This window comes from Hoplias malabaricus, chromosome 9 (genome assembly GCF_029633855.1).
Source record: "Hoplias malabaricus isolate fHopMal1 chromosome 9, fHopMal1.hap1, whole genome shotgun sequence".
In the NCBI taxonomy this organism is placed as follows: domain Eukaryota; kingdom Metazoa; phylum Chordata; class Actinopteri; order Characiformes; family Erythrinidae; genus Hoplias; species Hoplias malabaricus.
The window spans coordinates 37,235,217-37,251,554 of NC_089808.1; the positions used below are offsets into that span (position 1 = coordinate 37,235,217).

General features: G+C 40.1%; 1 protein-coding gene across 1 annotated transcript; it reads left to right on the forward strand.

The window, feature by feature from the left end:
- Positions 1 to 217: 217 nt before the first annotated feature.
- LOC136706683 (voltage-dependent L-type calcium channel subunit beta-2-like) lies at positions 218 to 14,116 on the forward strand. Its single transcript, XM_066680278.1, has 12 exons — positions 218 to 341; positions 491 to 556; positions 840 to 862; positions 3,255 to 3,335; positions 4,091 to 4,149; positions 4,673 to 4,782; positions 7,056 to 7,064; positions 8,803 to 8,954; positions 9,570 to 9,665; positions 10,204 to 10,377; positions 13,043 to 13,643; positions 13,932 to 14,116. The coding sequence occupies exons 1-12, from the start codon at positions 218 to 220 to the stop codon at positions 14,114 to 14,116; spliced, it is 1,680 nt and encodes a 559-aa protein (XP_066536375.1).
- Positions 14,117 to 16,338: the final 2,222 nt, after the last annotated feature.

Sequence of the window (16,338 nt, forward strand, 5' to 3'; positions counted from 1 at the left end):
GTTGTACACAGGGAAGGGGAAAAGCTATTTTGCATAAACAAACCACTGTTTATTTCAGTGAATGAATGAATGTAAAGATTTAATGACATTCAGGCTCAAGAACATTAGAGAGGTCAGTTACTGATGTTAAATCATTCCTTGTGGATAACAGTTATCACTCCCACTCACACTAAATGTATTAAATGGAGCTTCAACACCTTGACTGCTCCTCATCCCAATGCCGGGGGGCTTTTTAGCCCTCCTGCTGAAACCTGGCAATGGACAATGTGAACGGAGACTTAGTGCTGCTGCTCCAAAGCGTCCAGCAATAGACACACCTAAAAATAGAGGACAATTCATGTGTAAGTGGTGTCTACAAACATTTGAATAGTGTTCCAAGCACATCTCCAAGCACATTGAATACCGCATGGGAATGTAAACATTTAAATTCTGAAGCTTTCTTCACATGGTCCGAATGCAGTGTGATGAAATCACCCTTCTGTTTTTCCAGCAAAGCCACAAGCGCTGGCTGCCAAAGATGACATGAACTCGAAAAAAGTCACTCCTCCTCCGACAGGTAAGGTCACCTGACTGACAGCCCACAGAGCTTTAAACTCCCAACAATTCCATTAACATGCTAATGAGGTTAGATCAAACATGATTAGCTCAGAACGTAATGTCCAGCATGGGCGTCCTAGTAGTCCAGTCCCACTCTTCCAATTACTCATTAACAACACTACTAGCATGAAATAGCACACAGTAGAGCTGTTAATAAAGCAAAGAGGAGAGAAAAGGAGGTTCTGTATCATATAATGAGCTCAGGCAAAATGTAATTTTTACCCTCTCCCCATCTCACACAGTTCAGCAAGTGAAGAAGAAGTCGGTGAGTACATGAGTTTACTGCCCAGATCCTCTTCACTGAATGCAATTCTCTTCATCCACCACAGTCCACAGAGGCCTTGAGACATTGTTCAGTCCTGTTATCTTCAGATCACAATATAACAAGATCTCAGTCTGAAAAAAAGGTTTTTCTGGATAAAGTCTTATTTTGGGGAGATTTTATTGGGTATTTATTTTTATGCAAGATAGCAAGTTTTTTTGTGTGTGTGTGGTTTTTTCCCTTACAAAAAAGTAAACTTCATTAATTCTTGTAAGTATACCTAAGCAAATGTACGAGTTGGATACTCGTTAAGTGTATTAGTTCAAAACTTCCTGGGACTAAATTGACTAAAGTTTTAGTTTATAAAATTACACTTAAGTATATTTTAGGTGTCACACAGCTCCAGGGACCTGGAGGTTGTGCGTTCAAGTCCCGCTCCGGGTGACTGTCTGTGAGGAGTGTGGTGTGTTCTCCCTGTGTCTGCGTGGGTTTCCTCCGGGTGACTGTCTGTGAGGAGTGTGGTGTGTTCTCTCTGTGTCTGCGTGGGTTTCCTCTGGGTGACTGTCTGTGAGGAGTGTGGTGTGTTCTCCCTGTGTCTGCGTGGGTTTCTTCCGGGTGACTGTCTATGAGGAGTTTGTTGTGTTCTCCCTGTGTCTGTGTTGGTTTCCTCCGGGTGACTGTCTGTGAGGAGTGTGGTGTGTTCTCCCTGTGTCTGCGTGGGTTTCCTCCGGGTGACTGTCTGTGAGGAGTGTGGTGTGTTCTCCCTGTGTCTGCGTGGGTTTCTTCCGGGTGACTGTCTATGAGGAGTTTGTTGTGTTCTCCCTGTGTCTGCGTTGGTTTCCTCCGGGTGACTGTCTGTGAGGAGTGTGGTGTGTTCTCCCTGTGTATGTGTGGGTTTCCTCCGGGTGCTCCAGTTTCTTTCCATGGTGCAAAAACACACGTTGGTAGGTGGATTGACGACTCAAGAGTGTTCCTAGGTGTGAGTGTGTGTCGCCCTGTGAAGGACCAGTGCCCCCTCCAGGATGTGTTCCCACCTTGTGCCCAGTGATTCTGGGTAGGCTCCGGACACACTGCAACCTTGAACTGGATAAGGGTTAACAGAAAATGAATAAATAAACAAATAAATATTTTAGGTCTAAGAGTAATAAACTTAACAACTAGTTTATTTCTAAGTTTTACTTTGTAATTTGTAAAAATAAAAACATTTGTAAATTGTGTAAGCTAAATATCTGGCAACCCTGAGTGTAAACACAGCCTTCTGATGTCAAAATATTTTTAGTTACCATAGTAGGTAGGTGATGTACCTTTGCTGTATGTGTTCATTTGGCATTTGGCATCTGCATGAGACATTCAAAATGTTACGACCCGGTCTGGGTCAAGCCACAACACATCAAATGAAACAAAGGAAATATTAACAGACAGAGTAATGTTGACTAAAGGACTCCAACCACTTGGACAGTTTTCAGAAAGTGTATTGTTGCTTATTTAAAATGGTGAACAGGATAGTGACTTCAGGAGTGACCCAAGCCAAAATAACAAACAAAACCCGACACTAATTACTTGATAGACACTGACTAACCTATACAAATAAATAAAAAAACAAAGGCACAGTGCTAACCTTGCTCCTTTGCTACATATAAACAGAGACGAAACCCCAGTTCCCCAAACAAAATGGCAGCCACTCCTTACAGCCAGGACTGGTTTACAAATATATACAATATAACCACAAGCAATCAAGAGTAAAGTGAATAGGCAGAGGTCAAAAATAATAAACTAGCAAGGTCAAACACAAGCAGAGGAAAACACTCAAGTGAGGAAATCTTCCTCCTGAGTGTAAAGTTGGCAGCTTTTATAGTGGAAAGGTGGAGCCCAACCATGGACATAAATTCCAGAATGGAGCAGGCAGGAACCCAGGACTGGATCTAAATTAAAATATGGACTGGGTAGAGACACAACATGCAGGAACATCCATGCCATTAACAAAAAGAACTGACTTAAACCTAAATGAACATCTATAAAGGCTTATTCCAGTGAGGATCAGTTGTTATTACACTTTCCAGGTTAACGGCAGCAGCTTTTATGACCACGGCCACATGTTGGAATAAGCCTTTATAGATGTCTTTGTTGATTTATTTTAGATCAAAGTCATGTAGTCATCAAAAACAATTGATGACTTTATCTTGAGAAATCATTCAGCTTAAGATCACAAGAGACTTAGGTTGAGACTTCTGGATAATAGTAGAGAAAAGCGTAAAATACTCCTGGCCTCTGTGGATTGTACTATTTCCTCACTTTGTTTCCTAGTGATTTTACAATCATTAGCTCCTCTCTCCACACATACTCATTGTAATTAAATCCAAAATCCAAATATTGATCTTTACACTGATGCTTTCAGGGGGAGCAACTGGCAGCGTATGACGTAGTGCCTTCCATGCGCCCCGTGGTGCTGATGGGGCCTTCTCTCAAGGGCTATGAGGTAAATATTTATTTCCTATCTCAGATTTTCTCTGTGTGTCCTAAAGCCAGATATATTCTACACATCATACACAGTCATTTTCTCTGATATTTCTGCTTCACGTTATGAAACTGCCCATATACTGACATCTAGTGGCTGAGATGGTTGAGGGGTTCATCTATTAAAGCTTTTTTAAACATGCCCTATGAATCTCTTTCATTGTGCGTCTGCAAAGAAATGTGTTCTTTATCTCACGTGAGTTGCCCAAAATAATCACTTTCATAAATATTTTGACTACTTTCTGGTGAAAGTTCACGACCTATACACACAGGTCGTGAACTTCCACCAGAAAGTAGTCAAAATACTTATGAAAGTGATTTTACGGAGCTTCACTTCTCAAAGTTTCTGAAGATGTGGACTGAAGTGAAACTGCAACTCTTGTGATTTGAGGATAGCACACTTGGAGGTTGTGAATGCAAGATATACAATGTTTCAGTTCTATTTTGGGGTATAATATAGATGTAAAATACAGACAGTGGCTATAAATCGCAGATGTAGTGTTTCATCCATATCACACAGATGGGCTTTAAGAGCCAATTGTCCAGCCTTGTGTGGGAGACAGTTCATACACAGAATTTAGTGCGCCCTCTAGTGTACAGCTCCCACTTCACAGTCTGCCTTCCTGAGGATTTAACCGTGCTTATGTACGGATTATATGGCGATTAAAGTTTCCCTCGCCCCTCCTCCAGTTCTCTCCCTTTCTTTCATTTTTACAGGTTACAGACATGATGCAGAAGGCTCTTTTTGATTATTTAAAACACAGATTTGAAGGGAGGTAAGCAACAGACCACGAGCATATATCGGTCCATTGGGACAAAAAGGCCGGCACACCACTGACTGTAGACCACTGCTGGTCCACCATCGGCCCACTCAGATTACTGTCCTGTACAGGATATAACTCACTTATAATCTCCTCACTCAGATTTTACATTCACAGAGACTTTTAATCTGGAAAACACACTAATACAAATATTACCAACAACTATGAGAGATATATTAATGAGTATAAGCCTGATATAAAATGATTATCATAAAAATGTTGACAATGTGCTGGATTAAAATTATTTCCTAATCTTATTTATAAAGAATAACAAAAGAATTTAATGAAGGAAAAAATTGTAAATTGGACTGTGAATGGAAAAGGGCTAAAATGTTGTCTAAAAAAGCTTCAATTTGAATTATTCTTACAAATTACATTTAGTATTTATTTTCTGACAGTCTGATTATTTTTACACAGCAATAAACTGATTCCCTCACGGAATATTTAACGTCTGTTTTTCTTGATATTTTTCTGCCAGAATAACGATCACCCGGATGACGGCAGACATCGCTCTCGCTAAGCGGTCGATCCTGAACAACCCCAGTAAACACACCATAATGGATTGCTCCAACACTCGCTCCAGTCTTGGTAATGCTCATATATTTCATCTCAAACTCAAAAAGGAGTGAACACATCAAAATGATTCTGAGCATTTGTTGATTAGTTCAGTGGGTACTCACTAAACTCTGGGGTCAAACTCGCTAATTCTGCATTCGCCCAAATCTGTGACAGAATTAATACAGGAAGTCACTTTGAATAAAAGTTTCTTGTACACTGTCAGAAAATGTATCACTGTTGTGGTACCATTTGCTGGCACTGTGGTGGTCCCTCAATGTTACATTTGAGTGCCTTTAATTAGAGAACACAATAGTACCTTGTTCTATATTAAATGTAGATTTTAAATTTGTGTTGATGTCATACACCCTGTTACATCTCCAGGACTTATGTTATATAGTTATATATCACACAAATCTATAATGAAATCTTACTATTGGAGAAGAGAATGTAATGTACCTTTAAGGAACATAACTAGACTTTAACACCGCTGTTGTACCTTTAAAGGTACATTTACACAGTTTGTACGTTTTGTGACCAGTAATGTACCGCTACCCTACCTTTTGAGTGTATGATGGAATTAGTGTTTTGTTTTTACACAAATAAAACCCTGTATTTATGAATCTGAACCCAACATGGGACAGAATGCACTCCTCTGCATACTCCAGAGGTTCTGTGTTCATAATCAGAGGCAGAATTACTGAGCAGTAGTGTGTAAGTGCAGTTATGGAGAAATAGTTTGTAATGTAATTATGATAGTAAGGTATTATTTTTATTCCACCACTCTCCTCAGACTTTTGTTTCAGATTTTTCTGAATGGGTCTTCCCCCCCATAAATCAGGTGGAAAAACACTGACTCAGAGGAAATCAGAAATTCGTGTTCAGGTCATTTTAGAGAGAACATGAAGGAACTTTCATACATATGGCCCCAGGTGTCCTGTGGTTAGCGTACAGACGTACAGTGGTGTGAAAAAGTGTTTGCCCCCTTCATGATTTGTTTTTTTTTTTTGCATGTTTGTCACTCTTAAATGTTTCAGATCATCAAACAAATTTAAACATTAGGAATTGTGCCCCACTCTTCTTTGTAGGATGGTTGTAATTCAGCCACATTGGAGGGTTTTTGAGCAAGAACCACCTTTTAAGGTCATGCCACAGCATCTCAATAGGATTCAGGTCAGGATTTTGACTAGACCGCTCCAAAGTCCTCACTTTGTTTTTCTTCAGCCGTTCAGTGGTGGATTTGCTGGTGTGTTTTGGATCATTGTCCTGCTGCAGAACCCAAGTTCGTTTCCACTTGAGGTCACGAACAGACAGCCAGACATCCTCCTTCAGGATTTTTTGGTAGACACCAGAATTCATGGTTCCCTTTATCACAGCAGGTCTTCCAGGTCCTGAAGCAGCAAAACAGCCCCAAACCTTCACACTACCACCACCACGTTTTACTGTAGGTATGATGTTCTTTTTCTGAAATGTGGTTTTACTTTGACGCCAGGGACACACACCTTCCAGATAGTTCAACTTTTGTCTCGTCAGTCACAGAGTATATTCACAAAAGTCTAGGGGATCATCAAGATGTTTTCGGGCAAAATTGAGATGAGTCTTATGTTCTTTTCAGTGGTTGCAATGGTTTTTATCTTGGCTCTCTGCCATTCAGGCCATTATTGCCCAGACTGATAGATCACAGCTACTTTCCTTCTCATTTGTTCCTGAATTTCTTTGGCTCTTGGCATGACGTCTAGCTTTTGCGGATCTTTTGGTCTATTTCACTTTGTAAGGCAGGTCCTATTTAAGTGATTCTTTGACTGAGAACAGCTGTGGCAGTAATCAGGCCTGGGTGTGGCTAGAGAAATTGAACTCAGGTGATAAACCACAGTTTTGTTTTAACTCTGGGACAAACACTTTTTCACACAGGGCCATGTAGGTTTGGATTTTTTTTTCTCCCTTAATAATAAAAACCTTCATTTAAAAACTGCATTTTGTGTTTATTTGTGTTGTCTTTGACTAATATTTAAATTTGTTTGATGATCTGAAGCATTTAAAAGAGACAAACATGCAAAAAAATGGGGCTTTTTCACACCACTGTAATTAACACTGTTGTTTATGGAGTCCCACTTACAGGGAAACCTTGTCCTGCCCCAAAACCAACAAACACACACCAGTGAAGTGTCCGTACTGTGCTGTGGTACAAGTGGATGGTCTTTTCCATGTGGGAATACGGAGAATGTGTTGTTAGCTACTGTACACAATGCTGAGAGGATTGATTACTTCTCTCCGCTCTGTTCCACACTTTGTCTCTTTTGCTTCAGATGCTGCGGGTACGTATCACTCCCAGTACCGGTTTCCTCTTGGTTTCAGTATTGAACAACTAGCCGTAATTACATTCCATTAGAGGTAGCACTGTTAGAAGTGCTAGAGTCCTGATAAATACTCACTGTGGGGTGTATAGGATCTGGCTTGCAGTAAAATAGTAAAAAAGTAAATAAAAAAAATAATTCATTAAATTATACAGCAGACCTGTGCCTTTTTGTGTTGATCAAAGGCTAGGATTTTTTTTTTACATTTTCTGATTACTGGAGCTGCAGGGCTCTATGATCAAATTCAGCATATTTCGATCACATCTTAGTGGCCAAATATTTGTGGACACCTGGTCATCCATCATTTATTCTGAAACCAATGGCTGTAATAGTTAATTATTCATTCATACATTCATTCATTGACTGTCTGTAAGCGCTTACCCAGCCTGCTTACACACCCTGGAGGGGGCGCAGGGTGACACACACTCACACACTTACACTTAAGGACACCAATGTGTGTTTTTTGAACTGTGGGAGGACACCGGAGCACCCGGAGGAAACCCACATGGACACAGGGAGAACACACCACACTCCTCACAGACAGTCACCCGGAGGAAACCCACGCAGACACAGGGAGAACACACCACACTCGTCACAGACAGTCACCCGGAGGAAACTCACGCAGACACAGGGAGAACAATCTAGTGACAATCCAGTAGATAAAAGAAAATCAAGCTTCAATTTGATTCAGATCAGAAATCGACACTGAATAAACACTGTGAAAGGATGTGGAACAATTACCCTTTACAGTGAAAAAATAAACAAAATAATAATGAAAGGAAAAATTGTAAATCAAAACTGCTGATGTTCTCTTGCTCCTCAAATAGAATGGACACTGTAATAAATGGAAAGCGATGATGCCTTGAAGGCAGCTTTCATGAATTTAATAAAAAAATAAAAATAAAAGTACTTTTAGTGTCAACATTTTTATAAAAATTTGAGGATATTCCTCATTATTTGCTTCTCTCCAGTCTGTTGGTGCTTGAAACCAGTCTAATGTGTTTATAGAGCCCGGGTGTCAGTAAATAGGTAAAAAAAAAATAAAAAATAAAAATAAAAATAAAAAAAAGTATCTCAGTCCTGACTAGGCTAGGCTTCATCTCTCTGCTCATGGGCAGAAAGGCAGCATTCTGGAGAATTTTTGACAATGAAGAGAACCGCAAATGTTAAAAAGCATGAATAGAGATGAGGATATTGCTCTATTCCTGCTCCATAAATCTGTAATATTGTGTTAATTTGCTGTGGATGGAACTAACTCTTAATTTGAGGGCACACTAACAATATGAAAGTAAACACGAAAGTAGAAAACTAAACAACTCAACTTACATATGAGTTTCTGTGGTAATTCACAATTTTTTTTCCCTCAAACATTTAGGAGCTTCTTAACGTAAACAAACCACAGACAATAGTGTCCCTCAACTGTAGACATTCCTTTAAAATTCAGATAAAATAATGGAATAATTGTTTTACATACTTTACATATAAAATTTTGGAATGGAAAATAGAGAAATAGAGTGGTTTCTGAATTATGTTTTATAATGTGAAAAAACAAACAAACTTTAAGTAGTAATCAGCAGTATGTTACAAATGTGGCAGATAGGCACTGGTTTAAAAATCACGATTATCAAACATTGAGATGAAGTAAGTGCTGATTCTCTAAGGTTCTGGTTTATTGAAGTTTCTCTCCATGTCTCTGCAGCTCAGATTCAAGGCGAGGTTGAGAGGATCTTTGAGCTGGCCCGAAGTCTGCAGCTGGTGGTGCTAGATGCAGACACAATAAACCACCCGCTCCAGCTCAGCAAGACCTCGCTCTCCCCCATCCTCGTCTACATCAAGATCTCATCCCCCAAGGTTTGAGCTCACAGCAGTTCAGTAATACAGCACTATTAGAATGGAATGTAGAATAATTCAATCCCTGTTTAGATCTCTGACCTATAGGAGTGGTAACATGATGTGTGATAAATGCAGAAAACACACTGTTCGTAGAGAACAGCAAAAATGTGATTATTAGCCTAATGAGGATTTGCTTAATAAATAATTCGAGTTTGTGCTCAACAATGAAATACACAATGTTACTGGAGTGTATTCACAGTGCGCCGAGACATTTACAACACCACAAAAGGCAAAACATTAGGGCAGACCCAAGTAATTACAACACATGTCTGACAAATGATTTCCAATATGTATGAGATACTAATCGGAAGTGTGTGCTCAAACCACAGCTGATTTTAGTTTGATTGAGAAAACCTTTGTAAGTGGTAGGTGTCTGTGTGGTTCTGATCTCAGTACTGGGGTCAGGAAAACTGCCAGGGTGCTTCCAGGATAGTCCTCCTCTTCATCTTCCTCATTTAACTGATAGTTAACTATGAAATGTAGATATTATTGATTTTACAGGGGAATTAATCTTAATTAATCTTACAACGTCATTCCTGCTCACACTCACCATGCTTTACTTTTTTGCTCCAGGTTCTCACCAGGTTGATAAAGACCAGGGGAAAATCTCAGACCAAACACCTCAATGTTCAGATGGTGGCTGCAGATAAACTCGCCCAGTGTCCCAATGTAAGATTCTACGTTTTTGAAATTTCTTGAGAAATCAAGTCAAAACCTATATTTGCTTGCATAAAGGTCCACCTGGGTGTCCTCCCTTTTAAAGATGCCCTTGTTTCCTTGCTTGTCCTTTCATTTCAATTATGCTTAAGGCCTTAATCAGGGACTGATTTACCTAATGATCAAGAGACTGGTATTTTTTAATTGCTTCTTGTTGCAAAGATCCTCCTGGGACCTTGGAGACAGACAGTGATATAGATTCTCAGTGCTGCTTTGGTGAAATGAGCAATAAGTACCTTTTACCACCAGAAAGTTGCATCTATGTTTATAACAGTGACTTTATTCTATGAAGTGTAACTCATGAGATCAAGAATCAAATTCCTTTGTAGTTACTGAATAAACCAGTTTTGCAGGGCAGCTACATTTAGTTTAGAAGCTGAGACTTTCAGGCCAGTATGTGTCAGTAGAATGAAAATATTACTTCATAACTGGAAGAAAAATGATGGGATAATAACCACTCTCGCTCACTCATTGCTACTTTATCTTTTAGGAGATATTTGATGTCATCTTAGATGAGAACCAGCTTTCAGATGCCTGTGAGCACATAGCCGAGTACCTGGAGGCTTATTGGAGAGCCACTCATCCGCCAGAAATGGAGCCAGCCAACCCCCTTGTAGAGAAACTAGCAGAAAACACACTCCCCACCTGCCCCACACCTCCTAAGGTACACACAAATATTCATGAGCAGCAACAGTAGAGAGACAGAGTTGGGAATCTCTAGCACAGATGCCACAAATATCACTGTGTAAAAGTCAGAGACCATCATTAATGCATTACATTTTAAATGAGATGGAAAGATGAAAACACATTTAACATAAAATTTCACAGAAGCTACAACCAAATAGTTTCTACATTCTTTCATTTGCCCACACTACTTTTAGCCTCCATTTTTCCCCAAAGACAAGTTAGTTCATTAACCTCTGTCTCAGCTGTAGCTTTTCTGCCCTGGTTTCACAAAAGAAAACTGCAGGAGCATTTTTCAGCACTGTAGTTTTAGAAGCTGATTGCATGTCCTGCATGCATATATATATATATATATATATATATATATATATATATATATAACAGTCTATGTTTTTTTGAGAACATTAGCAGCTTCTTTGTCAGATGAAATGTATTCTCACAGTGGAGTGATGGACACACAAGTGGATAATTGCCAAAGTGGAGCTTTTCTTCTGTCACTTAAAGATACAGACAGTGCTGTTTGTCTGATGTGGAGACATTTAGCACTCAATGGTGCACTAGGATGGGCACCATTTCTATTCACCCACCAATGCGCCTTTTACCGTAAAACTAATTTCTAAAAAAGAAAACAAAACAAGCACAGCCAGTCTGTTGTTACTATTTTGCTGCCCCCTTGTGTCATAGAGATGTGTTGCTCTGTGATGGGAATTGTTTTATGGCTGTAACAAATGTCCCACAATCCAAAAATAAACTGCTTTAATGAAAGAACCTCAGTGGGGGTTGGTGTAGGTGGCAAATGCACCTGCCCCCTTGCCCCCTCCATCCAGATGTCGCCCATGCTCCCTAGTATGTTTGAGCTTCAGATTTAGAGCTGGGCTTTAACGTAACAAAAGTGGAATATTACATATCTAACCAGAAATATCTACTAAATAATAAACTATTTGTACTTAAGGTACTTAAAGGTGGTTTTGACTCAAAGCTAAATAGATGTGGTCTTTGATTTTTTCCCAGTAATATACTCTTAAAAATCTATTTAAAGAACACAATATTTTAACCTTAACATTACAGCTTCCAAATTATTGCTTCACTGACCTTACCTAGTGTTCCTTTAAGTTTGAAGCAGAACACACCCTCACACATTCACATCTATGGAAACTTTTGAGTCACCAATCCACCTACCAATGTGTGTTTTTGGACCGTGGGAGGAAATGGGAGCACCCGGAGGAAACCCACACAGACACAGGGAGAACACACCACACTCCTCACATGCAGTCACCCGGAGCAGGATTCGAACTACAACCTCCAGGTCCCTGGAGCTGTTTGACTGCAACACTATCTTCTGCACCACCGTGCCGCCCCCATTTCAGTAATGCATCCCAAAAAATCATGGGGTCTGAAGTCATGTCCAGGAAAATTGACACCTTAATTAAGGGATTTCCAGCACTTTCAACCTAAAGTCCATCTATTTACATCTGCATTCTTTTATTTTGTCTTGAAAACAATTTTTGGACATTTCTGAACCACTTATTTACAAAGTGCTTAGTGAAATTTTGATTCCAGGCTTGTCGTCATTAAACACTTTATACCTGTTTTCAATACATTTTTAGTTAATTTGCTGATTATAGCTTGTTATGGACAAATTACACCCAGAAGAAAACACAAGTGAAGTAAGACTGTTACTGGAGGTTATAAATGATCTGTGCATGAATAACTCTCACAGATTTGGTCAAAAGAGCACAAAAATGCATTGAAGTCAAATGTGCTAAATGTGTCCATGATTGAATTATGATTAAAAATTCTATATATGATTAAAATGAAAAATTCTATATATGATTAAAATTCTAATGTGTCTAACAAAAGATAACTGCCCTTATTATGCAACACAGTAAGTCCCTTTACCCACCTAATGCAAACAGGCAATGGGCAATGCATATGTGCTTCTTAATGCTGTGAGACTCTCTCCAGCACAAGGAGAGGCGCTGTGTGTGAGGTAAATCTTTCCCATCTTTCCATCTGTTTACATTATTGTTCCACTCTGGAACCAGACAACTGTTGCCCACACCAAAAAAATAAATAAATAAATAAATAAATAAAATGGATTGGGAAGACCCAACACCAGAGACCCAAACCTGAAAACTGGAGATCCTGTCATAGCTTTGCCTTGATACACAATTGTTCCTTGATACTCAGCAGAAATAATATTTAATTCTGTCAGAAGGCACAGAGTACAATCTGCTATTTCAAGCAGCTGAATGGTATTCACAGTCCCGCTCACTGCCCTACAGACCCCTATACCATGACTCATTTGTCGTCCTCCAGCAATTTTACTTCTCATTCTTTGATTGTGAGAGTGCTGGCCTTCTGTGGACATTCTCTCACACTCAAATGCAATGGCAGCACTGGTTAAAATGCTGCTAAGTTTGGATTTAAACTGAAAACTGGTGGACTGTGCATTTATATTAACTCAGATGAGTGTCTGTGTAAATCATCATCAACTATACTGAATTATACTTTTGGACAGGCAGGTATCTACAGTTCTGGGAGTATGCACAATACACTCACCCTACTGCAAAGTATATTAAGTCTAGCGAGTAGTGATTATTACATTTCATGACTAACTTTATGTTTCTAATCCATGATGTCAGGATGAAACAAAAGGCAAGAGGACAGCAGCCACCAAGAGGAAAGGATCTCAGGAAAACCAACGGGAGCTGGAGCCTCAGGTTGAGGACCCTTGGGAGGACGAGGAGGAGGAGGCAAGGGATGAAGAGGCAGAAGAGGAGGAGAGGCTCCTGAGGAGTGAGCCGAAGAGACCACAACACAGCCACCATCATCACCACCACCACCATCATCAGCACCACCACCGGAACAGTGTGACTCGCGCAGAGCACCACAATCACCACCCGGCCCACATACAGCCGGGTGATATAGAGCTGATGCCCAGCAAAGACTTGGCCTACCCTGAGCCTCGGACCCACCACCTGCTGATGGATGAGGAAGAACTGGACCAAAGTGAGGTGTACCACAACAGGACCTCAGCCCACAGAGACCACAACCACCAGCACCACAATCACCACCATCACCATCACCATCACCACCACCATCGCCGGGGGACTACGGACCTCCAGGAAGACCAGGACTATGAGCTGAAGCACAATGAGCGCAACAGGCAGCACAGGCACCAGAGACACATACGATCCCACCACCATGAACAGCCAGTACGCTCCCACCATGAACAGCCAATGCATTCCCACCACAAACAACCAGTACGCTCCCACCACGAACAGCCAATGCATTCCCACCATGAACAACCATTACGCTCCCACCATGAACAGCCAGTACATTCCCACCACGAACAACAAGTGCGTTCCCACCATGAACAGCCAATGCACTCCCACCATGAACAGCCAATGCATTCCCACCACGAACAGCCAGTACGTTCCCACCACAAACAACCGGTACGTTCCCACCACGAACAGCCAATGCATTCCCACCATGAACAGTCAGTGCACTCCCACCATGAACAGCCAGTACGTTCCCACCACGAACAGCCAAAACATTCCCACCATGAACAGCCAATCCGTTCTCACCATGAACAGCACTACACTGTCCCTCACAACCACTACCACTACCAGGGCCGAGATCGAGACAGAAACAGGGATAGAGACAGACGTGGAGGTGCTGCTAACTGGTCGGAAGATATATACATTCACCACTGAACCATGTGGATTTGCACTGTGTCGATGCTGCTAAGTGAAATGTAGGCATAATACCAATGTTTGTACTGTCCAAACGATTCAACACAAGCATGCAAAATAGCAAACGGCATATTCCTGTATGCACAGTAGTTGAAATCAATGTGTACTTAATCTTTTCTGAACAGCACTAGCAGCAACTTATTTCACTACAAGTGGATGGTTGATTTTAATCATTTCCATGGCAAAGTTCTGTTAGTCTGAATATTGTTTTGTTATGCTGAAATTCCTTATGAATTCCTTATGTAGTAATCAGATGCATTATCTTTAGTTGATTTGTTGACTTGAAAACAATTCTTGAAAATTCTACTGGATTCCTGTTCATTTCCAGATGTTTGGGTTTAACTAAACAAATTATTTTGGTCCTAAACCAGTAGGGAATGGCAATTGCTCAAAAATGGATGCTATATTAATTTATAACAATCATACCTCAGATTTACATGAGCTAAGATTTAAACAGTTAAACTTGCCACTGATTTCACAATTTTACCCCATTTCTTTACACAGAAAGATGGTTTTAAGGAAGCTTTGAAAAGACTAAGCACAGAATAAAATTTTTGGCTGACGTTTGAAGAAAATGAGCGGGTTCTTGTGTAGCCACAGAGAGCTGAGGAACAGATTTCAGTTCAGCTTTTTACGACACAGGTTGGAGATTCAGACAGAGATAACTAGGCTAAACAACTGATTACTTTAAATCAAATTTAGAACACATCAATAAATATAAATAGCAAGCTTTCAGCTGTGAATTAGATTCATGTTTGTAGGCTGAAGTAAAATAACGGACTATTTTCATTAAATACCAAACTATATGAAACAAACGACTAAACAAAATGTTAGGATAATAATAAAATATACATGTGTTTTGAAGCCTGTAAATTAAAGACTGCGATTCAAGATCGAAGAAAGTTTCTTCATGTTCAATTTAGGTGGAATATTTGCTTCCTTTCTTACAGCTATTATTGTCTCTTGTAATTTTCTTATGAAAAAAAAAAACTTCCACAGAGTGTTTAATATTAGCATAACGCATAGCTAATAGCTAGCCTGAACTCAAATATGTGAAATAAGCAAAAGTTTAAATCAGCTTGGTCACTTCATATTGACATATATTGGGTATATCTGCATTTAATTTGAATACTGCTGAGATGGCACCTCAATATTTTATGCATGTTTTTAAGTGAAACAAATTAGCTACACAGAGCTAGCTTTAGCCTCTTTGTGATCCACACTGTGCTGTGTTTGATGCTAGAAACAAAAATGCATTGAGTTAGGAATTGTGAATGTTTTATGAGAGCAGTGTTCCTTTATTAGTGTCCACTTATTCATATTTTTGTAAGCAGTGCCTTCAGACAATGTGCTTTCTCTTTCATAACACTACAGTGGTTCTCAAACTTTTTAGACCATGTATGACTCATTAACAAAGTGAAATGAGTCATACCTTAGTGAAAGGGCTGAGCCTAGCCATGCAGTGGAGGAGACCATTTCAGTGAGCGTTAAATGCAGATCTCAGCATCCATTTTGTTACAATACAGGATCTTAGTTGTATCTTCTCTTTGGCAAGTGGCAAACAAAACATTTACAAATTCTGTATGGCTCACCTGCTTTTGCAATCCACAAGACATATTTTGGGATTTGGAAACTGGTGTGGTGGTATTTTTTTTCTTTTTTTATTGTGGCAGCACACAGCTTGAGATTTATAAAGTTGATATTTGCCCACACTGTATTTTTAATAAAAAAACATTAATTTTATTTAAACAGTATTTTGCTAGTATGGACCACGCCCGCAGAGGCTGAAACGGGGAGGCAAACTCAGAAGTCTTTTGGGGAAGAGTTCAGGGCGGCTTATGAATGCGTATGAAGCCGGACCCCCTCGTTGGATAAAGTAATATGAGAAAAGGGTGGAGATGGGGTGGAGGTGGGAGCGAGTTTAAAACAGGAGGCTCAGTGGGCTTGATAAAGGCCGAACACGGCTCCGAATATGGGGATCAGCAGGAATGACTCGGCGCGGAGGAGCAAGCTGACGTCGTGAAGCAGTCGAGTCAAGATCCATCTCCGGAACTAAATGAGGCGAGTTTGTCTGTCGCAGAAATGACGTGAATTTGCAGGGTATATATAGGGCTGAGAGGAGGAGTTCGGGCGTGGTCCTACTCCCAAAATTATGTTATTAGCATAACTTCACTTTGCTAGTA